We start from the raw sequence: 23,101 nt of genomic DNA on the forward strand, positions 1-23,101 counted from the left end.
CGTTCGGGCGGACAGGAACTGCAGAGAGAGTGGCAAGTGTAAAGGTGGTGGATTTGCTATTTTCTAAAACAACAAATGGCGCAACCCATCACGGTTAAGGAGCGTGTGTGTAACATGGACATTTAACTGACCGCTGTGGGTCTTGTGTATGCTATATGCCGAGGAAATGCTAACACGCCATTGTGATGATGTCTACATTCCTCAGTTCGCCAACCCGCTGTGCTCGTGTGACCTCATCCACACATGGACCACCAGGGGCGTCGGGGCGATTGCTGCCCTGCCGGCAGTCTGTACGGCTTTCACTCTTTTTGTTATTTCTTAGTTTGTTAAAAGTTTTGTTTTAATGTTCTTCGGTTTGTTTTATGTTGGGGGAGGGGATCGGGGGAAACTTTCGTTCAGGTTCTTACCTTCCCGGAAATGTGATCAATTTTCGGATGACATTCTCCGGGCTCTGCGACCTACCATCGATGGAGCTGGAAGCCTTCTCGGACTTTCGTGAGCCCCACCGCAGGGCGTGGACTTAATATCGGAGCTGATCCCTTGCCTGGGTGGCTCCCACCGCAACCACCGCGGAATCAACACCAAGGGCTCGCAGTCTCGGGTGAGGCCGAGTCGGGGGCTCCAACGCCGTGGAAGGTTCGACCAGCCCTGACGAGAGGTTCGTTCGTCGAGCGCGGGGGAGCTGACATCCCCCCGATGCAGGAGTAGGTCGCCTCGACGCAGCGGGCACGAACGCCGCCGGCTTCGGGAGTTATGATCAGCCCGTCAACGGGATCTCGTGGCCCCCGACCGAGGAAGAACTAAGGGAAGGACTTGAACTTTATTTCGCCGTCCATCACAGTGAGGAATGTGTAGGAGTCACTGTGATGGAAGTTCATGTTAAAATGTGTTTTTGAAGTGATCTGTTACTTTTAATTGTATGACTGATCTGGCCAATCAAACTCCTCATATGTTGCAAAACATACTTGGCGAATAAAGTGTGATTCTGATTCCGATTCTGATTCTGATTCTGATTCTGATTCTGACACGCACTGCGAGACTTCAGACACAACACCCGAATGCTTTCATTTTACACCTCGGGGATTTTCAACCACGTGACTTTGGACACTATCCCACCCGCCAAAGATACTAGTATCTCTGCTACCCACTTTCATTCGGTTTGTTGGGAAGATCCGACCACAACCCGGTTCACATCCTACCCAGATATAAGCCAATGGTCCAGATGTTGCCTGTGATACAAGATCAGTGAGGAAGTGGTCACATGAGGCCTGTGACGTTCCACATGGCTGTTTTGAGGTCACAGACGGGGACGCACTCTGTTGTCCCCATGGAGAGGACATTGATGGAATTAAAGACTGTGTTGCCAGCTACATCATGTTATGTGTGGATAACGCTGTCCCTGAGGAGACTGTACACTCTTTCCTCAACAACAAGCCCTAGGTTGCCAGTGAGATAAACGCCATTCTCAACCAGAAGAAACGGATCTTCGGGAATGGTGACAAGTTGGTGGTGAAACGGGTGCAGAAAGATCTGACGGCATGACTGAAACAGGCAAGGGCGACTACAGGAGGACCTGGTCCTAAAACCTCAGTTTGTTCGAACAACGTGAGAGGGAAAGGGAGAGGATGCAGCAACGGTTCATGCTCTCCGTGGCGGTGGCGGCCGAGTTCCGCGACTACCTGGGCGACTTCATCGAGCACTACGCGCAGCTCGACCCGGCGGCCACGGACTCGGACGCCGGCTTGGCCTCAGACGAGCCGCGGCGGGCGCTCAAGAACGAGTTCCTGGTGAGGGAGAACCGCAAATCCCCTCTACACTTGACCCACCCATACAAGTTTGCTCACCGTCCCAACCGTTCCACTGATGATGCCATAGCAACAGCACTCCACCTAAGCCTGGCTCATCTGGAAACCAAAAACAGTTACGTGCGAATGTTGTTTATCGACTTCAGCTCCGCCGTCAATACAGTCATCCGCCAACATCTGGTGAATAAACTCGGCGAAATAGGCATCAGCACCCCACTATGCAACTGGTTACTGGACTTCCTCACTGACAGACTACAGACAGTAAGAGTTGGCAAAAACGCATCAGCGATCACCATCATGAACACCGGGGTCCCACAGGGATGTGTGCTGAGCCCTCTGTTGTTCACGCTGATGACTCATGACTGTTGTGCCAGACACAATTCGAACCACATCATCAAGTTCGCAGATGACACTACAGTGGTGGGCCTCATCAGCCACGATGACGATTCAGCCTACAGAGAGGACGTTCAACAACTCATCAACTGGTGTGATATCAATAACCTTCAACTCAATGTCAATAAAACAAAATAAATGACTGTGGACTTCAGGAAGAAACAGACAACACACATCCCACTTACCATCAATGGCAGTGCAGTGGAGTCTGTGAAAAGCACCAAGTTCCTGGGAATTTTTGAAAAGGTTTTCGGAGATATACATCGTTCAGTCGGGGGATACTAACTATCGAAATGAGCGAATATACCCCAGCATTATGCTATTCTGATAAATTGTCTCCCAGCCACTGTCACAGAGGCAATAAAAACTAACAACATGGACTGGCCTGAAAATAGTCCGAGTCAAATGGCCCGCCAATCCACATGCAACACGCTCATCCTCGCAATCCCCAAGACAGGATAAACCGAATCAGTATAGATTGGTCCAGGATTTGCGGTCTATTTATGCTATAGTAGAACCACTCCACGCACTGGTGCCGAATCCTCCCCATATTCTGTCCCAAATTCCGGCACAGGCAAAGGTCTTCTCAATAGTGGACCTACAGCATGCCTTCTTTTCCTTGCCCCTGCACCAGGTCAGTCAGTCCCTCTTCGCCTCCACCTACAACGGACAACAGTACATATGGACTCGGTTGCCCCAAGGGTTCGTGAATTCCCCAACGTTATTCTCCAGATGTATCCAACGACAGCTTTCGACGTTCCTCCACCCTCGTCCATTACGTGAATGATTTACCTGTAGCCAGTCAGGATGAACCAAGCAACCGCGAAGATATCGCTCAGTTACTGAATTAGCTGTCAGCACTGGGATATGCAGTTTCCCAATCAAAAGCACTGGTAGCCCAACATAAGGTAAAGTTCCTGGATGTGGCAACACAGCGGAGTCTGAAGAACAGCCGGGTCGAGCCCATCTGCAAATTCCCCGTATCACGGGAGGGGAAGCAGATGAGGCAGTGGCTCGGCATGGTGAAATATTGTCGGCAATAGATACCCAACATTGCTCTAGAAACTAAACAATTGACGCCACGCGCCAGTATTGAGTGTGAGTTTCGACTATCCGAGGAAGCTCAAGAAGTCTTTGAAAATCTGAAAAGATCTGTCACATGCACCAGTATTAAGAAGGCCACTCTATGACCGGCCGTTGCAGTTGTACTGCACATTTCTCGTTGATATTCCACTGCGGTCCTTACTCAGAAACCTGGAGACACACATCGACCGTTGACCTATTACTCATCGAAACATGATCTAGTAGCACGGGGACATCCCATATCTACAGATTTTGACTGCGATCCACAACAGCTTGCGATCGGCTGCCAATTTGTCTCCACAACAAGACACAACTGTGTATAGTTCTCACTCAGTTGCTGCCCTGCTGGGACAGTTGCAGACTCAACGCCTCACTACGGCCCGCCTGAATAAATACGAGATATACCTGTTGAACAACCGCATATTGCAATTACAGTATTAAACCACCATCAATCCAGCATCCTTTCTCGCCAAACCACCGGAGGAACAAAAGGAGTTAGGGCATGACTACCTATTAGGCAGCCAACCAACAGTGTTTTCTTTTCATTTAATTCCTATTAATTGGGGGGTGGGGTGGGGGGGGGGGGGGTGGGGGTTGGGTAATTAGTTGGTTAATTGCACCATGGTGGGGGAAACTTTTTTATCTCTTTCCTCGTTGTGGAGATACTTTTCACAGTGTCTCTGGCTGCACTGCGACAGCTAGGATCTGGTCTCTTTGTTGCCTTCACTTTGCATCCACTGCTGGAACTCCAACCGCCCCGACCGGCTGGCTTTCCCAGAGTTTTACATCAGAAATCCCCAAGGAACTGAGGAGGAAATACAAGGGATGCCGGTCGGGAGTGAAACGACGCACGGAATAAAAGAGATACAAGCCATACTTGCCTTCCCTCACAATGGGGAATGTGAGATGGATGGCTAACACGATGGACGAGCAAGAGGGAGCACCGTGAGAGCTGTGTGATGTGTTTCACGGCAACATGACTCCACTATTTCATCCCTGAGTTCAAAGCGAATGTGGACGGCTTTCATACCGTTCGGGCGGACAGGAACTGCAGAGAGAGTGGCAAGTGTAAAGGTGGTGGATTTGCTATTTTCTAAAACAACAAATGGCGCAACCCATCACGGTTAAGGAGCGTGTGTGTAACATGGACATTTAACTGACCGCTGTGGGTCTTGTGTATGCTATATGCCGAGGAAATGCTAACACGCCATTGTGATGATGTCTACATTCCTCAGTTCGCCAACCCGCTGTGCTCGTGTGACCTCATCCACACATGGACCACCAGGGGCGTCGGGGCGATTGCTGCCCTGCCGGCAGTCTGTTCGGCTTTCACTCTTTTTTGTTATTTCTTAGTTTGTTAAAAGTTTTGTTTTAATGTTCTTCGGTTTGTTTTATGTTGGGGGAGGGGATCGGGGGAAACTTTCGTTCAGGTTCTTACCTTCCCGGAAATGTGATCAATTTTCGGATGACATTCTCCGGGCTCTGCGACCTACCATCGATGGAGCTGGAAGCCTTCTCGGACTTTCGTGAGCCCCACCGCAGGGCGTGGACTTAATATCGGAGCTGATCCCTTGCCTGGGTGGCTCCCGCCGCGACCACCGCGGAATCAACACCAAGGGCTCGCAGTCTCGGGTGAGGCCGTGTCGGGGGCTCCAACGCCGTGGAAGGTTCGACCAGCCCCGACGCGAGGTTCGATCGTCGAGCGCGGGGGAGCTGACATCCCCCCGATGCAGGAGTAGGTCGCCTCGACGCAGCGGGCACGAACGCCGCCGGCTTCGGGAGTTATGATCAGCCCGTCAACGGGATCTCGTGGCCCCCGACCGAGGAAGAACTAAGGGAAGGACTTGAACTTTCTTTCGCCGTCCATCACAGTGAGGAATGTGTAGGAGTCACTGTGATGGAAGTTCATGTTAAAATGTGTTTTTGAAGTGATCTGTTACTCTTAATTGTATGACTGATCTGGCCAATCAAACTCCTCATATGTTGCAAAACATACTTGGCGAATAAAGTGTGATTCTGATTCTGATTCTGATTCTGATTCTGATCCTGATTCTGACACGCACTGCGAGACTTCAGACACAACACCCAAATGCTTTCATTTTTCACCTCGGGGATTTTCAACCACGTGACTTTGGACACTATCCCACCCGCCAAAGATACTAATATCTCTGCTACCCACTTTCATTCGGTTTGTTGGGAAGATCTGACCACAACCCGGTTCACATCCTACCCAGATATAAGCCAATGGTCCAGATGCTGCCTGTGATACAAGATCAGTGAGGAAGTGGTCACATGAGGCCTGTGACGTTCCACATGGCTGTTTTGAGGTCACAGACGAGGACGCACTCTGTTGTCCCCATGGAGAGGACATTGATGGAATTAAATACTGTGTTGCCAGCTACATCAAGTTATGTGTGGATAACTCTGTCCCTGAGGAGACTGTACACTGTTCCCTCAACAACAATCCCTAGGTTGCCAGTGAGATAAACGCCATTCTCAACCAGAAGAAACGGATCTTCGGGAATGGTGACAAGTTGGTGGTGAAACGGGTGCAGAAAGATCTGAAGGCGAGACTGAAACAGGGCAAGGGCGACTACAGGAGGACCTGGTCCTAAAACCTCAGCTTGTTCGAACAACGTGAGAGGGAAAGGGAGAGTACGCAGCAACGGTTCACGCTCTCCATGGCGGTGGCGGCCGAGTTCCGCGACTACCTGGGCGACTTCATCGAGCACTACGCGCAGCTCGACCCGGCGGCCACGGACTCGGACGCCGGCTTGGCCTCAGACGAGCCGCGGCGGGCGCTCAAGAACGAGTTCCTGGTGAGGGAGAACCGCAAATCCCCTCTACACTTGACTCATACAAGTTTGCTCACCGTCCCAACCGTTCCACTGATGATGCCATAGCAACAGCACTCCACCTAAGCCTGGCTCATCTGGAAACCAAAAACAGTTACGTGCGAATGTTGTTTATCGACTTCAGCTCCGCCTTCAATACAGTCATCCGCCAACATCTGGTGAATAAACTCGGCGAAATAGGCATCAGCACCCCACTATGCAACTGGTTACTGGACTTCCTCACTGACAGACCACAGACAGTAAGAGTTGGCAAAAACTCATCAGAGATCACCATCATGAACACCGGGGTCCCACAGGGATGTGTGCTGAGCCCTCTGTTGTTCACGCTGATGACTCATGACTGTTGTGCCAGACACAATTCGAACCACATCATCAAGTTCGCAGATGACACTACAGTGGTGGGCCTCATCAGCCACGATGACGATTCAGCCTACAGAGAAGACGTTCAACAACTCATCAACTGGTGTGATATCAATAACCTTCAACTCAATGTCAATAAAACAAAATAAATGACTGTGGACTTCAGGAAGAAACAGACAACACACACCCCACTTACCATCAATGGCAGTGCAGTGGAGTCTGTGAAAAGCACCAAGTTCCTGGGAGTGCACATCGATGATGATCAGACATGGTCGACCAACACCATCTCCCTAGTCAAGAAGGCACAGCAACGCCTCCACTTCCTTCGACGGGTGAGGAGAGCTAACCTCCCCCCTTCTGCCCTCACGACTTTTTACAGGGGTGCCATTGATAGAATTCTTACCAACAGTCTCTCAGTCTGGTATGGCAGTTGCTCTGCTGCTGACCAGAAGGCACTACATAGAGTGGTGAGGACAGCGGAGAAGATCACCAGATCACCCCAACCAGCAATACAGGACCTATATCCATCTCGCTGTCGCAAGAGAGCAAGCGATATCATCAAAGACACGACCCACTCAGCACACAAACTGTTCACCCTCCTACCTTCCGGTAAGCGCTACCGCAGCATGCGGAGCAAAACCACCAGATTCAAAAACAGCTTTTTTCCTCAGGCCGTCAGACTACTCAACACACTTAAGAAAATTCCATGAAAAGTACCCAAACAAAGACAAACAAACTGTGAAAATGACTTTGGCTCAATGTCTCCAGTACGAAATTTGCACTTTTTCTATATTGCACCTTCCATTGTTGCACCCTTTTTTAAAATACCTCAAAGTTTTTGCTACATTTTGGCACACTGAATATTTTAATATTTTAAATAGTGTAATGTCTAATGTCTATTTTTATTGGTATGTTGTCTGTCTGTGTTTTTAATATTACTTGCACATTTGGAGTATGGGGAAACGTAATTTCAATCCTGTGTAACTACTGTTGCATAATTGAATTGACAATAAAGTTTACTTTGAACTTTGAAAATTACAGTAAAAATACTACATGGACCTGAAGGAAAATCAGCGCGGCCGCTTCCTGCGCATCCGTCAGACCTTAAATCGAGGCCCTGGCTTAGGGTGGACGCAAGGCAAGACCATCGCCCTGCCGGCGCAAGGCCTGATCGAGTTCAGAGACGACGAGCCGTGCGGCCAGGCCGTGCTGCCCGAGGGTACGTCCATCACTGTGGACAGCAAGCGCTTCTTGTTCGACGTGGGCTCCAACAAGTACGGCGTGTTCATGCGGGTGAGCGAGGTGAAGCCGTCGTACAAAAACTCCACCACCATCCCGTACAAAGCCTGATCCAAGTTCGGCAGCGCCTTCAGTAACGTATGGAATCATGAGAATTTAAGATCATCCAGCCCAATTTGTGCTAGCTACTTACCGAAAATAACACTTAAAAAAACTGCTTCTGGGTGGCCTTGTGGAACGCAATTCAAAGCAACACCAACATCCAAAGCAGTAAAATACCCTCTGCTGAAATGTGCAAAGACAAAGCATGGCTGGAATATTGTTGGGAAAGATGATAAATGTAATTCCCCTGATGATGACAATCCTCCATCCTCCCCCTACACCAATTATCACACCCGTCAACATGTTAATGGACAAATAAATGCGTGTAATGGTGATGCTCAAAAGGAGGTTCAAGGTACCAACAAAGATGTCAGCAATGCACATGGGATCAAAATCGCTGTTAGAAATTGTCGCAGTATAAGAGGAAAATGTGCTGTGATCAATTCATTTATTGAAACTGAAAACCTTGATATCCTTATCGGGTCTGAATCTTGGCTGGACCTATCAATCAAATTTGCTGAGATTTCCCCCCCTCACCTCCAAATTTTTAAAAAGGACAGAAACACGCATGGAGGCCGTGTCTTCATCGGAGTTAACAATATAATTCCTTGTTTTGAAAGAACAGACTTAGGCAGCGACTCTGAGCAAATCTGGTGTCAAGCTATACTCGAGGGTCAATCGTTACAGATCGGAAGCTTTTACCGACCACCCGACATGAAAACGGAGCCTCTTTTAGATCTTGGGTCAAACATCTCCAAAATTAACGTCTCGTCACGCTCTCCACTTATCATCCTGCGGGGCGATTTCAATGCCGCCGGCCTGGCCTCAGACGAGCCGCGGCGGGCGCTCAAGAACGAGTTCCTGGAGTTCTAAAGTAAGACTCCAGATGACACTGAGGGACTCTTGAGACAAGACCATCAGTGCTGTTGCGCTGCCCCTAGTAACTGGCCGGAAGTGGACACCATCTGATGCAGTACAGCAAGCATCATCAGCCCTGAGGCACAAGGACATCGTGGGTCAAGTCCAGCAGGGAAGAGGAGGCTTTGGCCTTACGACAAGTAAACCAACTTGGCGAAAGGCCACAACATCAGAGCGGAGGACATTGGTGGTCGAGGAGGTGCAGCGACAGGAGGAGGCCACAAGAAGTGCAAAGGCGGTCTCTCTTGCCAAACAGGGGCAATGGATGCAGTGGGAAGGTGTGGAACGGAGGAAGATCAGCTGGAAAGAATTATGGGAAATGGAAGCAAGCAAGATCAAAGATCTTAGAGGGACAAGATAGACCACTCCTCGAAAAACGCGTAGTATGACGTGTGTGACCGTCGACGCCATTTTGTTAAGCATTTATTGGGCTTCCCCCACACTGTCATGGCGTCCTGATCTAAATTTCATCTCACTGCTCTGCTATCAAGTATTCTAATCGTAAATCTAAACGACCCGACCTGTCATTCTTTAGGTTCCCCAATAAAAAAGAAAGGTGAGAAAATATTTTTATTATTTTCAGTCGATATTCTGTCGTGAAAATGTTATTTTCTGTTCTCCCATCAACAGCCATTGGGAAATGGGTTTGTCGGTACATTATAAAGTTATTAGACTTATGTTTAATAGATCTTTACTTACCATAATAATAAAGACAGTTTTAACACTTCTGTACATTTTAGGTTTTGTTCTTGTAAGGGATTTATTTCCAAAATATGGCCCGCGGACACATTAGGCCCAGTGGCCACGGGATTTTTCGAGCTCAGATTCGTGTCCGAGAATGCGGCGGCTGTTACCTATTATATCCCTCGAATTGTCGAGACATCACAAGCAAAGATCACAAGCCCGCCGTGATCACAAGCCCGCCCATTCAAATATTATACAACTCTGCTCTATCATCTTTGGGTGCAATGGTGGGGCCGGGGGGTTAGGCGGCGGCGGCCGCAATCAAAGATACGAGAGCAGCTCTGCTCTATAATCTTTGGTCGGAATGGGACGGCTGCGCGTTATAATGTGCTATCGTTCCACTCCCTCTCCCCCCTTCTCCCTCTCCCCTTCTTCCTCTCCCCTCCCTCCCCCTTCTCCCTCTCCCCCTTCTCCCTGTCCCGCCTTCTCCCTCTCCCCCTTCTCCCTCTCCCCCTTCTCCCTCTCTCCCTCTCTCCCTCCCCCTCTCCCCTCCCCCCCCTTCTCCCTCTCTTCTGTCTCCCCTCTCTTTCGATCTCTCTCTCCCCTCTTTTCTCTCATGATCTCTCTCTCTCCCTCTCTTCTCTCGATCTCCCTCCCTTCCTCTCTCCCCTCCCTTACCTCTTCGTGAGAGTTGGCAGCTCTGCTATGCCTTGGGTCCAAAAGAGGATAGAAAGAAAATACTTAATGGTCTTTGTAAGAAGATTTTAATAAGCTCTTCTACATTTAAGGTAAATTGACATATTAGAGGCAAAATACATCTTCAACATACAGATCTCCACACAACTGAAAACAATTGCATTTAAGTGATATATCATCCATTGTTCAGGCATGTAGTTATGATCATCTTTCTTCTTATTAGTTAATCCTAAATGATATCTCCTGTAATTTCAGATGTCAACAGTGGGTCCAGAATACTCATCGACAAGATCTCCTGCACCGAACTGCAGAGTATTTGTCAAATAACTGCCGTCTTATGTACATTGTGTGAAATTGTGATTTGTTAACTGCACAAAACTAATGCAAATGGCGATACATGCCTGCATTTGGCCCATACCCCTCTAAACCTGTCCTAACCATCAAATAACCTAACAGAACTGTCATGAGGAAAGATTTAAAAGACTAGGCTTGTATTCACTGGAGTTTAGAAGGATGAGGGGGATCTTATCATATTGTTTACAGTGTACTATGTTTACAGATTCTGTTGTGCTGCTGAAAGTAAGAATTTAATTGTTCTATCTGGGACAAGCTAGATGCAGGAAAATTGTTCTACATGACAATAAAACCCTCTTGTTAGATGCAAGGGGATCTTATAGAAACATCTAAATGAATAAAAGGACTGAACAAGCTAGATACAGGAAAAATGTTCCCAATGTTGGGCGAGTCCAGAACCAGGGGCCACAGTCTTAGAACAAAGGGGAGGCCATTTAAGACTGAGGTGAGAAAAAACTTTTTCACCCAGAGAGTTGTGAATTTGTGGAATTCCCTGCCACAGAGGGCAGTGGAGGCCAAATCACTGGGTGGATTTAAGAGAGAGTTAGATAGATCTCTAGGGGCTAGTGGAATCAAGGGGTATGGGGAGAAGGCAGGCATGGGTTATCGATTGGGGCTGATCAGCCATGATCACAATGAATGGCGGTGTTGGGTCGAAGTGCCAAATGGCCTCCTCCTGCACCTATTTTCTATATTTCTAAAACACTCATCCAGCAATCCTCGAGCCCACCAGCTCATCCCGTAGTCAATTCATCAGCTTTTCCATAAGAACTTCCATCAGTTCTTGCAAAAGAATGACAATCAGCCAATCTCGATTACCCTCAGCCCATCAAGCAGTCCCTTAATTCGCACAGAAGTCTGAACTATTGAATGCTCACTGCATCTCTTTCCATGTCAGCAAGTTAATATCCAGCTGCATATGAACCATGTGAAAAATGAATAAATAGATGCATGTGGTGCAGTGATTTGTGCAGCACTATAGGCCTGGAGACCAAGAGGAGTTCACCATTGAACGGAGTTTGAACGGGGGGCTTGAGGCCCCCGACCGAGGAAGAACAAAAGGAAGGGACTTGAACTTTATTTCGCCTTCCATCACAGTGAGGAATGTGTAGGAGTCACTTTGGTGAATGTCCGTATTAAAATGTGTTTTTGAGTGCTGTTGCTTTTAATTGTATGACTGACCTGGCCAATGAAATTCCTCGTATATTGCAAAACATACTTGGAAAATAAAATCTGATTATGATTCTGAAAAGCCTTTCCCTTCCATACTCTTTCCTCTCTTTGATCTTTTTGCAGCTGACTGCCTTTCTGTACATGTTGCAAGAGATTGTCGCGGCATCCAGCATCCTCGGAGAATGTAGAATTAAAGGCAGTTTTAAAGACGGTTATTTGCCTCAAAATTGGGTTATTGTATCTCCAGAACCTCCCCAGAGGCTCTGGGAGACACAAGGTTCAAGAGGGAACACAAAAAGCCTAATTAGGAAGAATATTAAGAGTAAGATTTTCAATTAAAATACTGTAATTGATGGAAACTTGCCTTTAAATTGGTTCCTGGATGAAACCCTGATGGTTCTCACATTGTCTCTTTAAATTTACTCTCCTTTTCACACTTGCATTAAAACACACAGCCACCACCATTCACAGTGATACTGCCCGGCAGTCTCATAATTACAGTCTACACAGCTACCTTGACAGCCACACAAAATGATGTAAATAAAAATTGTTTTCCTGTTTAAGAAGTTCAATTGAGAATTATTTGAAATTGTGGGGGTTGATACAAAATACTGTTGACCCACAAATGTGTTGATATGAGACATTCACATTTAAAAAATCCATGTCGCAAAAAAAGCAAGAAGGTGCCCATGTTATTTGACCAACTTGCCAGATTAATTTAAATATACACAATACACAATACAATTTATTTGTCACTTGAACCTCATAGAGGTTATTGGAGCCCCCGGCGTGCGCTAGAAAAGTGCCGCAGCCATTTAAGCCACGCCGGGCGATGATGTAAGGCCCCGCTCCAGGTCATCCTCGACCCCCGCTACTCGGGCGGAATAATTTGCCGTTGCGGAAGCCCCGAAAAGCGGTCTCCCAGCAGGGACCCGCAGGCTCCGATATTACTGTCTGCCAGGCCTGCGGTTGGAGCCTCCGAATCTCCGGGGCTCGGGTCACAGCAGCGCATGGGTACATATGTAGGTATGTATGCATTAGTTTTGCTCCTAATTCCCTTTTCAAAATCATTAATATATATGGTAAACAGTTGCAGCCCCAACACCAAGCCTTGTGGCAAAAAAATCCAGAAGATTAGTCAAACATGATTTTCCTTTCATAAATCCATGTTGACTTGGACAGATCCTTTTACTGCTATCCAAATGCCCCATTATTGCATCTTTAATAATTGACTCCAGCATCTTTCACACCACCAAAGTCGGGCTAACTGGTCTGTAATTTTCCGTTTTCTCTCACGCTCCTTTCTTGAAAAGTGGGATAGCATTAGCTATCCTCCAATCCACAGGAGCTGATCGTAAATCTATTGATCGTTGGAAAATGATAATATATATAAATATATATGTATGTGTATATATGCATGTATGTGTATATATGCATGTATATGTGTGTATATACGTATGTGTATATATATATATATATATATATATATATATATATATATATATATATATATATATATTATGTTTATATATATGTATGTAAATGTATCAATATGTATGTGCATTGTTTGTATGTGTGTGTATATATGTGTGTGTATAAATATATATATATGCATATATTTATTATTACTATATAATTATATATATAATTGCCTTTATGGTTTATGTATATCATCTTACAAGACAAATAAATTAATAGTGATGATTTAAATCAAAGTTGCTTCTGATACATGAGAATAAACTATTATCTCTAACTTGCCTCTCACACACAGACACACATTCATATAAATATATTAAATATATATACGTTAAATTTAATTTTTTGCAGTGTGTGTTAAAGCAATACAATGCAAGGGAAACTACACAAAGGAGGGGTCTGTTCCCGCTACAAGATACTTGAGGATCTTTGCTTTGGATCAAAGATTATAGCGGAGCTCTATAATCTTTGCTTTGAATCACAGCGGGGAATACCGGAAGTCGAGTGTCGCTGTAACAAATGGCGGCCGTGACGTTCCGTTGCGTACTACACGTCAGCCCATTGAATTTCGAAGGAGTGGTCTATCTTGTCCCTCTAGGATCTTTGAGCAAGATTAGCTTCATCATCAAAGCTACTTATGACGTGCTTCCATCACCAAAGAACCTCCATCAGTGGTACGGGGAGGATCCAACCTGTGCCCTCTGCCCAAGTCCAGCGACCCTCAAACACATCATGGTAGGCTGCAAGACAAGCCTCACGCAAGGGAGATACACGTGGCGGCATAATCAGGTTCTAAAAAGCCTCGCATCAGCCCTTGAGAACAGGCGGTGTGCGACCAACTCCTTGCCTCCGAGAGCAAGCACCCCCCCCCCCCCCCCCCTTAAGGGCAACAACCTTTGTCCGAGATGGACTGAAAACATCTAAACATCCTTCCACCAATCAGAAGAAGGAAACCTATGCAGGGCCCGTGACTGGAGGATGTTGATGGACATTGGCCGACAACTAATTTTTCCACCTGAAATTGCTTCCACCAACCTCAGGTCAGACTTGGTGTTCTGGTCCCCTTCACAGAATACTGCTTACGTCATAGAGCTCACAGTTCCATGGGAGAACTCTGTTGAGGAGGCCTATGAGCGTAAGAAGCTGCGCTACGCAGAGCTTACAGCAGAGGCAACGTAGGGTGGCTGGAACACCAAAGTCTATCCAGTTGAAGTGGGATGCAGAAGGTTTGTTGCGCCATCTACCATCAGACTGCTGAAGGAGCTTGGAATCCACGGCCAGGCACTGCGGAAGACCATAAGATCACCCTCAGACGCGACTGAAAGAAGAAGCCGGTGGATTTGGCTCAAGCAGAAAGACCCATGCTGGGCCCCAAGTACGTCAGGGTGAATCTTTGGGACGGTTTGACACGGGACACGCGCTGAGGGCTGATCATCCTGCAGCGGGCCGCCCTTGTGGAGGGTGTATAGTGTTAAAAGACCGAAAGACCCAGTGATGCACTACTGATGATGTGTCCTGTGCCCAACTGTCCTGAAGGTTACCCAGGCCAAGATATACGTATCCCCCCCGCCCCCCCTCCCCCCACCGATGTTTAGCGTCTACCACTCTCAACAATCAACGAATGTCGTGAAATGCTCCCCACCTATTGGCACAAGGGACTTCTTAACATCTTGTCCTGTGTACTTGATTCTGATAATCTGGACTCGTCCAGTGACTGCTGTGAAAGGACAGCTGACAACATGGGAAAGTCCACGTGACAGTTTGGAGAGACAGGAGGGAACAGACCTCACGGGGGCCATCTTGGGCTAGCTACCCAGGACAGCAGTCCCCAACGCTGTTTCAGCTAGTTGGAGACACCCGCAAAATGCTACTAAAAGTAAACTAAAGAAAATACCCCTAGAGCCTGCGAGAGCGGGGGCGCAAGATGGCTCACCGATTGATAACACGGTTACAGACCCAGGAACGGAAACGACTAAGGACAAGGAGAGCGTGGCACATGAAACATCCACAACAGCTGCGGGACACAAACGTCAGGTGTGCATTTGTGGTTGGGAGAAAATAACATCAGTGAAGGGTTTGAAGATCCACCAAGGGAAGAAAAAGTGCTTGAGAGAGCAGAGGCATGGGCCTCGCATTGACCAGTACTTCTTACGAAGCAGCCAGTCAAATCAGTCGAGTGAAGCACAGCGACGGGACTCAAACAAAAGTTCGCAGAGCATCAGCACCCATGTCACTGAAGAGGGTGATACAAGCACGGAAATGCCGGTGGAGGAGCCCACGCAACAACTACAAAGACCTCCATTGGAGGGAAAGAAAAAAGGGCACAAGCCTGGAGTGAAATTGCCCAAAGCTGTTGAAAAGAAAGAGTGGGAGACGGTCAACAGTGACCTTATACATATCTTGGAGCAACAAGCGGGCACAGCAGTGGAAAAGCTTGAAAGGATGGACAACACAATCTACAGCTACGGAGAAGAACGGTTTGGGGTCAGTAAAGGGAGAGGTGGAAAGAAATTACCAACACCAATCAAGTCCAGGAGGCAGCAGGAGATCGAGAGGCTAATCAGAGAGGAGACAGTTGAAAAGGCAATGGAAAAAAGCAACTGACGTAGAGAGAGAAGGTCTCATGCTACTCCAAGAGGACATCAAGAGCCGATTGGCAACCTTGCGAAAAGCAGAAAACTTGAGGAAACTTCGCAAGAAGAAAGAACACACATGAACACGGTTCTACAAAGACCCTTTCAAGTTCATCAAAGACCGCAAAGGAAAAAAGTGGAACTTTGAAAACATAAAAACGGGAATTGGAAGAACACCTGGAAAAGGCCCACCAAGACACGAAAAGGCATGAGCAGTTAGTCATCCCACATGACATCCTGCCTATTCAACCACCTGAATTCAACCTGGACACCAGCCCTCCAAGATGGAAAGAGGTAGTGAACACTGGCCGGCGAGCAAGAGCAGCATCAGCTCCGGGGTCAAACGGAGTACCATGCAAGGTCTATAGAATAGAAGCAGGTAGGAGTACTGCTGCTGGTCAATTATCCCTTTCTCCTTTCGTCTTTGATTTCGAATGGCAAATAGAAGAGTAAGGCAATAGGATTTGTAAAAGTCAAACGAGAGCAGCTGTGATCGTTTGGAAGGGTCAAGTGTATCCCAATTCCGGGGGAATAAGCCAGCAAAACAACATCGGCGACCAGCAGAACCAACCAAAGGTAGAACCATATGATCTTTGGGTAGAATTTAAAATGTGAAATTGTCAGAAGTGGGATTTGAACCCACGCCTCCAGTGGAGACTGCGACCTGAACGCAGCGCCTTAGACCGCTCGGCCAACCTGACCACAAATCAATCCAGATACGGTTAGTGTCATTACATGTATCAATGAGGAGTCCCTGTAATTGGCAACACGAGTAAATATAGCGGTTATAAAAGGCGTGCATGGCTTGGGTCTCAGACCTTCCCCTCCATATGTTGCAGCTAAGGTTCCCTTCCATTCCGCCAAACTCACCATTGAGTCGTTTATATACTGTGTAGCTCCTTTGCAGTGGGCTGTCCGGAGCGCCCACAAGTATCACAAGATCATGTGTTAGGACCAGAATTCGGCCATCTAGTCTACTGCGCCATTCAATCATGGCTGATCAATCTCTCCCTCTTCACCCCATTCTCCCACCTTCTCCCCATAACCTCTGACATCCGTATTGTTTGAACATCATTGTATGATTTGTGGCTCGCTATATAATCATAACCTTAACAGGTTTCCACAGAATGTCAGCTGAAAGAAATTCTCACTCGGTATCGAGACTCGCTCTGGCACTATCGCACATTCCTTCCCGCCTCACAACTGAATCTTAAAGCCTTGTGTACCTATCACCAACGTTATCTCCCTAATCCGGAGCCTTGCATGGCTCAACATTTCCGTGCAAATCTTGCGGGATCGACCTCGCCAGTAGAGCCAAAGGAACATGGAAACGCAAAAGAAAGGAGCTGCGGTTTCTGGTTGATAAAGAAGATTCAAATTGCTCAGGTAACCAGCACGCTGTGTCCTCTTTTGTGAAACAGTTCCTGTTTGTTACTCTCGCAGTTTGTTTCATGTCTTGTACACCTGCCTTGTACACCAGTTCGTTATTTCTGGCGATGGTGCGTAACCGCTGAATTACTCCAACAATGTATGTACTCTTCCACTTCCCCATTCAAGGACATCCGACTGCCTTTGAAGCGTTGTTGTGGCCTTTACCCTTCAGATCTATTTTAAATGTTCACGTCTCACAATTTAAACATAAGCCCTCCTTTTCTAGGTTACACTGGGGGAAAAATTCTGACTACTTTTCTATTCACCTCTTCATTAATTTATGTATTAATTTAACTCAAACGTCTCCGTTCCATTGAGAATAAAGGCACTTGGTCGTTCATGCCCCGCCCCAACCGCGCTCCACCTACTATCTTACCCTGTCGGTTGTCAGTCATTTGCTTTTGTCTCTCGAATTTATCATTCCCCTCCGCACATAGCTCCATCTGCTCATCATCCTCCGCTCATTCCTGTCCACCTGTCATCTACGAGCCACTATCTTAACCCTCAACTTTTCCAATGTATGCGGGCTTTCCTCCGTTCTCTACGCTGCGTCCTGGTGAATCGTCGACAATTCCTTTCTACCCACAGATGCTGCGAACTGTGCTGTTCCTCCAGCAGTTTGATTTGTTTTTGTTCCAGATGCCAACAACTGGGGTTGATACTCTTGAAAGGCGCCCATAAATAAAATGTATTATTATTATTATTATTATTATTATCCGTATGTCATCCTGAATAGAGTGGTGATAGCACGCTAGGCGAATATGTTATATGTTACTGTTATCTTTACATGGAAGTGAACACATTCCTTTGTATTTTCCATTTATTCGATTGAACGCTTTGTTTATCGGTTTCTCCAGTTTGCTCTGAGAACTGAATAAGCCGGAGACCGCGGATGTTGGAATGTGGAGCTGACTATAAACCGCTGTTGGAAATCAGTGGAGATAAAGGCCTGGCCGACGTTACCGACCTGGACCCTGAAGCCCCGAGAGGTCAGAAAGAAGGAGGAGTAAACACAGACTAGGAAGTTGCAGTGGAAACGAATTAAGGGCAGATGAGGCGGATGGGAGCAGATGGGCGTGGGGAATGGGAGGGTAGTGACAGGGGCTGGTAGTTGACGGGCGGAGCCAAAATGGTAATGGTTGTTTGGCAGATGGTTGTTGACGGAGAGGGGATGGGAAGGAAGAAACAAACAGGTAGATGGGTATGTTTGGAGAAGGTGTCTCGTCCCGAAACGTCACCTATTCCTTTTCTCCAGTTTGAAGAAGGGCCTTGACAAGAAACCAATACTCTTTATCCGGGTCTGAAAACAGGCTCGAAACGAGACATAATTCATTCCGTTTCTGCCCAGATACTGAATAATCGGTTCAGTTACTGCAGCCATTGTCTATATCTCGGGTATGTCGGATATATGGAGTCAGGTGGGAGAGTAGCAAGTCTTGCTAACGCGGGTGGGGGAGGGATGCAGCATTTGAACAAGAGGCAATAGAAACAGGTTGGAGTATTGACCAATTATCCTTTTCTCCTTTAGTCTTTGAATTCATTAAACAATGCAATATACAGGTTAGCATAGTACAGTGTGGAAAGATGGGTCATGACCTTGTTCGTGTAAGCGAATGGCAAATCGAAGATCGAGTAGGATTTGTAAAAGTTAAACGAGAGCAGTTGTGATCGTTTGGAAGGACCACGGGTATCCAAAGTCCGGGCGAGTAAGCCAGCAAGACAACATCGGTGGCCAGGCAGAACCAACCAGAGGCAGAACCATAGGATCTTTGGGTAGAATTAAAATGTGAAATTGTCATGATTTTATATGATACTAGACCAAGGGGGACCCGTTGGGTCCCGTCCACTCAACGCGCGTTTGCGGGGGGGGGGGGGGGGGCCTGCGTCATTACACACACACACACACACACCCACACACACCAACACTAACCACACCCACACTAACCCCCCCCCCCTCCCCCGTTGATATTATATTAATATTATTCATTCGCTCCTTTTACACCATCCCCCGCCCTATCCACTCATGCATAGCCCCCAACTGCTCAGGCGCGGCTAGAGAGGGAGAGGGAGGGGGTTAGAGAGACGTCATCAGCGAAAGCTCGTCATTTAAATTCAAAGTATTTTGATATTTTTAAACATTTTCGGCAATGTCGCAAAGTAAAGCGTGGAATTTTCAGATAAGGTGATTTTGGACGACGTGAAACATATCAACCGGAATATGTAAAAATGTTATTGTTAGCGTGTAGTTTTTCACAAAGATATAAACACACACACACACACATATACACACACATACACGATCAGAGTTTTAGAGTTATACTACACCAAGTGCAGATCCCCCAATGGTGTGATCCCCCAACCCAATATTCCACCATGCACCCGTCTCCTCCAATGGAACTGAAGCCGTTCTCAAAAGTAAGATTCCAGCACTGCACTGCCTCCCTCAGCAGTGGATTTAAAAAAAATCCAATGGCACCTCCCCTGCCTGCTGCAGCAGTGAAACGTTCAGAGTGTTCCTGTCTTGCAACTTTGTTTCGAAGTGTGTTGGAAGCTGACATGTAAATGGAGAAGCCAGTTTATTTTTGAAATACTTGGGGGTGGGGGGGGGGGGGGGGGAGAGAAGGATTTGATTAAAAACGTGTACTTCAACACGATGAAATGTATTGAGGAGCAGATACTTAGAAAGAAAAGCGAAATCTCTACCGAAATGGAAAAGATCACGGAGATTGAGCGTCTGGATTGGGCGTGGCAATGAATCAAAGGAAGAAATGCAGCCGGCAGCCGTACATGCAAATGGATCCATTCCGATTGGACATCAGCGAGCATCGGCCATTCGGATTGGACATCTGCGAGTATCGGGCACGAATCAAAAGGCAGAAAGGGATCCGTACGGCAGGCGGTCGGATGGGGCCAGAGTTTTAAAAGTATACTAGACCAAGTGCAGACCCGTTGGGTCTGCTCCCCCAATGGTGTGATCCCCCAACCCAATATTCCACCATGCACCCGTCTCCTCCAATGGAACTGAAGCCGTTCCCAAAAGTAAGATTCCAGCACTGCCCTGCCTCCCTCAGCAGTGGATTTAAAAAAAATCCAATGGCATCTACCCTGCCTGCTGCAGCAGTGAAAAGTTCAGAGTGTTCCTGCCTTGCAACTTTTTTTCGAAGTGTGTTGGAAGCTGACATGTAAATGGAGAAGCCAGTTAATTTTGAAATACTTGGGTGTGGAGGGGGGGGAGAAGGATTTGATTAAAAACGTGTATTTCAACACGATGAAATGTAATGAGGAGCGGATACTTAGAAAGAAAAGCGAAATCTCTACCGAAATGGAAAAGATCTCGGAGATTGAGCGTCTGGATTGGGCGTGGCAGTGAATCAAAGGAAGAAATGCAGCCGGCAGCCGTACATGCAAATGGATCCATTCCGATTGGACATCTGCGAGCATCGGCCATTCCGATTGGACATCTGCGAGTATCGGGCACGAATCGAAAGGCTGGAAGGGCGCCGGACGCAGTCGGTCGGATGGCCCCAGAGTTTTATAGATATATAGATAGATAGATATAGATGTGATTGTATGATTTGTGGCTCGCTATATAGTCATAACCTTAACCGGTTTCCACAGAATGTCAGCTGAATGTTAGGTTAGATAGCAGTCTTGGCGTGCATGACCCCTTGGGCAAGAGTGACCATAATGTGGTTGAGTTCTTCATTCGGATGGAGAGTGACATACTTAATTCAGAAACAAGGGTTCTGAACTTAAAGAAAGGTAACTTTGAGGGTATGAGACGTGAATTGCCAAGATTGACTGGCAATTGATTCCTAAAAGGTTGACGGCAGATATGCAATGGAAGGCATTTAAAGGCTGCATGGATGAACTACAACAATTGTTCATCCCAGTTTGGCAAAATAATAAATCAGGGAAGGTAGTGCATCCGTGGATAACAAAGGAAATCAGGGGTAGTATCAAAACAAAAGATGAAGCATACAAATTAGCCAGAAAAAGCAGCCTACCAGAGGACTGGGAGAAATGCAGTCCAGCAGAGGAAGACAAAGGGCTTAATTAGGAAAGGGGAAATAGACTATGAAAGAAAACTGGCAGGGATCATAAATACTGACTGCAAAACTGTTTATAGATATGTGAAGAGAAAAAGATTAGTTAAAACAAATGTAGGTCCCTTGCAGTCAGAAACAGGTGAATTGGTCATGGGGAACAAGGACACGGCAGACCAATTGAATAACTACATTGGTTCTACGTTCACTAAGGACATAGAAACATAGAAACATAGAAATTAGGTGCAGGAGTATGCCATTCGGCCCTTCGAGCCTGCACTGCCATTCAATATGATCATGGCTGATCATCCAACTCAGTATCCCGTACCTGCCTTCTCTCCATACCCTCTGATCCCCTTGGCCACAAGGGCCACATCTAACTCCCTCTTAAATATGGCCAATGAACTGGCCTCAACTACCCTCTGTGGCAGAGAGTTCCAGAGATTCACCACTCTCTGTGTGAAAAAAGTTCTCCTCATCTCGGTTTTAAAGGATTTCCCCCTTATCCTTAAGGTGTGACCCCTTGTCCTGGACTTCCCCAACATCGGGAACAATCTTCCTGCATCTAGCCTGTCCAACCCCTTAAGAATTTTGTAAGTTTCTATAAGATCCCCTCTCAATCTCCTAAATTCTAGAGAGTATAAACCAAGTCTATCCAGTATTTCTTCATAAGACAGTCCTGACATCCCAGGACGACTTAATTGATCTGCCGGAAATAGCAGGGGACTGGGGGTCAAATAAATGGAGGAACTGAGTGAAATCCAGGTAGCCGGGAAGTGGTGTTAGGCAAATTGAACGGATTAAAAGCCGATAAATCCCTAGGGCCAGATAGGCTGCATCCCAGAGTACTTAAGGTGGTAGCCCCTGAAATAATGGATGCATTAGTGATAATTTTTCAAAACTCTATAAATTCTGGAGTAGTTCCTGAGGATTGGAGGGTAGCTAATGTAACCCCACTTTTTGCACAGGGAGGGAGAGAGAAAACGGGGAATTACAGACCAGTTAGTCTAACATCGGCAGTGAGGAAACTGCTAGAGTCAGTTATTAAAGATGGGATAGCAGCACATTTGGAAAGTGGTGAAATCATTGGACAAAGTCAGCATGGATTTATGAAAGGTAAATCATGTCTGACGAATCTTATAGAATTTTTCGAGGAGGTGACTGGTAGAGTGGATAAGGGAGAACCAGTGTTTAAGAGGGAACTGCAGATGCTGGAAGATGGGGGAGAACCAGTGGTTGTGTTATATCTGGATTTTCAGTAGGCTTTCGACAAGGTCCCACATAAGAGATTAGTATACTAACTTAAAGCACATGGTATTGGAGGTTAAGTATTGATGTGGATCGAGTAAGGCAGTAGGATTTGTAAAAGTCAAACGAGAGCAGTTGTGATAGTTTGGAAGGACCAAGTGTATCCAAAGTCCGGGGGAATAAGCCAGCAAGACAAAATCGGCGGTCAGCAGAACCAACCAGAGGCAGAACCATAGGGTATTTGGGTAGAATTTAAAATGTGAAATTGTCAGAAGTGGGATTCGAACCCACGCCTCCAGTGGAGACTGCGACCTGAACGCAGCGCCTTAGACCGCTCGGCCATCCTGACCACAAATCATTCCAGATAAGGTTAGTGTCATTACAGGAATCAATGACGATGATTAAATTATATTCATTTTTCCACCGTTGAGAATCCGAGGATTTGTTTTGTTGTCGTTTTAGGTAAAAAATAAGTGTTACATTCACTTCAAGGGTTTATTAAAATCTTACAAATTCACCGGTGAGTGGAAATGAGCTGGTTAAGCAAATTAATGCCCCTGCACTCAGAACGGGGAAGAGCCACATTGTATATATTTACAGCAGTA

At 46.7% G+C, this 23,101-nt stretch overlaps 1 protein-coding gene, 1 long non-coding RNA gene and 2 other non-coding genes across 4 annotated transcripts; 2 read left to right on the plus strand and 2 right to left on the minus strand.

The window, feature by feature from the left end:
- The first annotated feature begins 1,625 nt into the window (after positions 1-1,625).
- On the plus strand, positions 1,626-7,866 carry LOC129712848 (transcriptional activator protein Pur-alpha-like). The gene is made up of 4 exons (XM_055661567.1): positions 1,626-1,787; positions 2,773-2,873; positions 5,905-6,114; positions 7,540-7,866. Exons 1-4 carry the CDS (start codon positions 1,626-1,628, stop codon positions 7,844-7,846), a joined length of 780 nt encoding a protein of 259 aa, XP_055517542.1. The 3' UTR covers positions 7,847-7,866.
- Positions 7,867-8,240: 374 nt separating this feature from the next.
- On the plus strand, positions 8,241-11,741 carry LOC129713072 (uncharacterized). Its single transcript, XR_008726179.1, has 2 exons — positions 8,241-9,311; positions 10,391-11,741. It is a non-coding gene; the product is annotated as an uncharacterized LOC129713072 (long non-coding RNA).
- A 4,648-nt stretch (positions 11,742-16,389) lies between these two features.
- On the minus strand, positions 16,390-16,472 carry trnal-cag (transfer RNA leucine (anticodon CAG)). The gene has a single exon. It is a non-coding gene; the product is annotated as a tRNA-Leu (tRNA).
- Positions 16,473-22,762: 6,290 nt separating this feature from the next.
- On the minus strand, positions 22,763-22,845 carry trnal-cag (transfer RNA leucine (anticodon CAG)). The gene has a single exon. It is a non-coding gene; the product is annotated as a tRNA-Leu (tRNA).
- Between the last annotated feature and the right edge of the window lie 256 nt (positions 22,846-23,101).

The sequence above is a fragment of the Leucoraja erinacea genome, chromosome 34 (genome assembly GCF_028641065.1).
Source record: "Leucoraja erinacea ecotype New England chromosome 34, Leri_hhj_1, whole genome shotgun sequence".
Lineage (NCBI taxonomy): Eukaryota > Metazoa > Chordata > Chondrichthyes > Rajiformes > Rajidae > Leucoraja > Leucoraja erinaceus.

Coding starts and splice junctions, on each gene's coding strand:
- LOC129712848 (XM_055661567.1), top strand. CDS start 1,626: ATGCAGCAACGGTTCATGCTCTCCGTGGCGGTGGCGGCCGAGTTCCGC. Junction 1,788..2,772: donor CGCTCAAGAACGAGTTCCTG/GTGAGGGAGAAC, acceptor ATTCCGGCACAG/GCAAAGGTCTTCTCAATAGT. Junction 2,874..5,904: donor TCCACCTACAACGGACAACA/GTACATATGGAC, acceptor CTAAAACCTCAG/CTTGTTCGAACAACGTGAGA.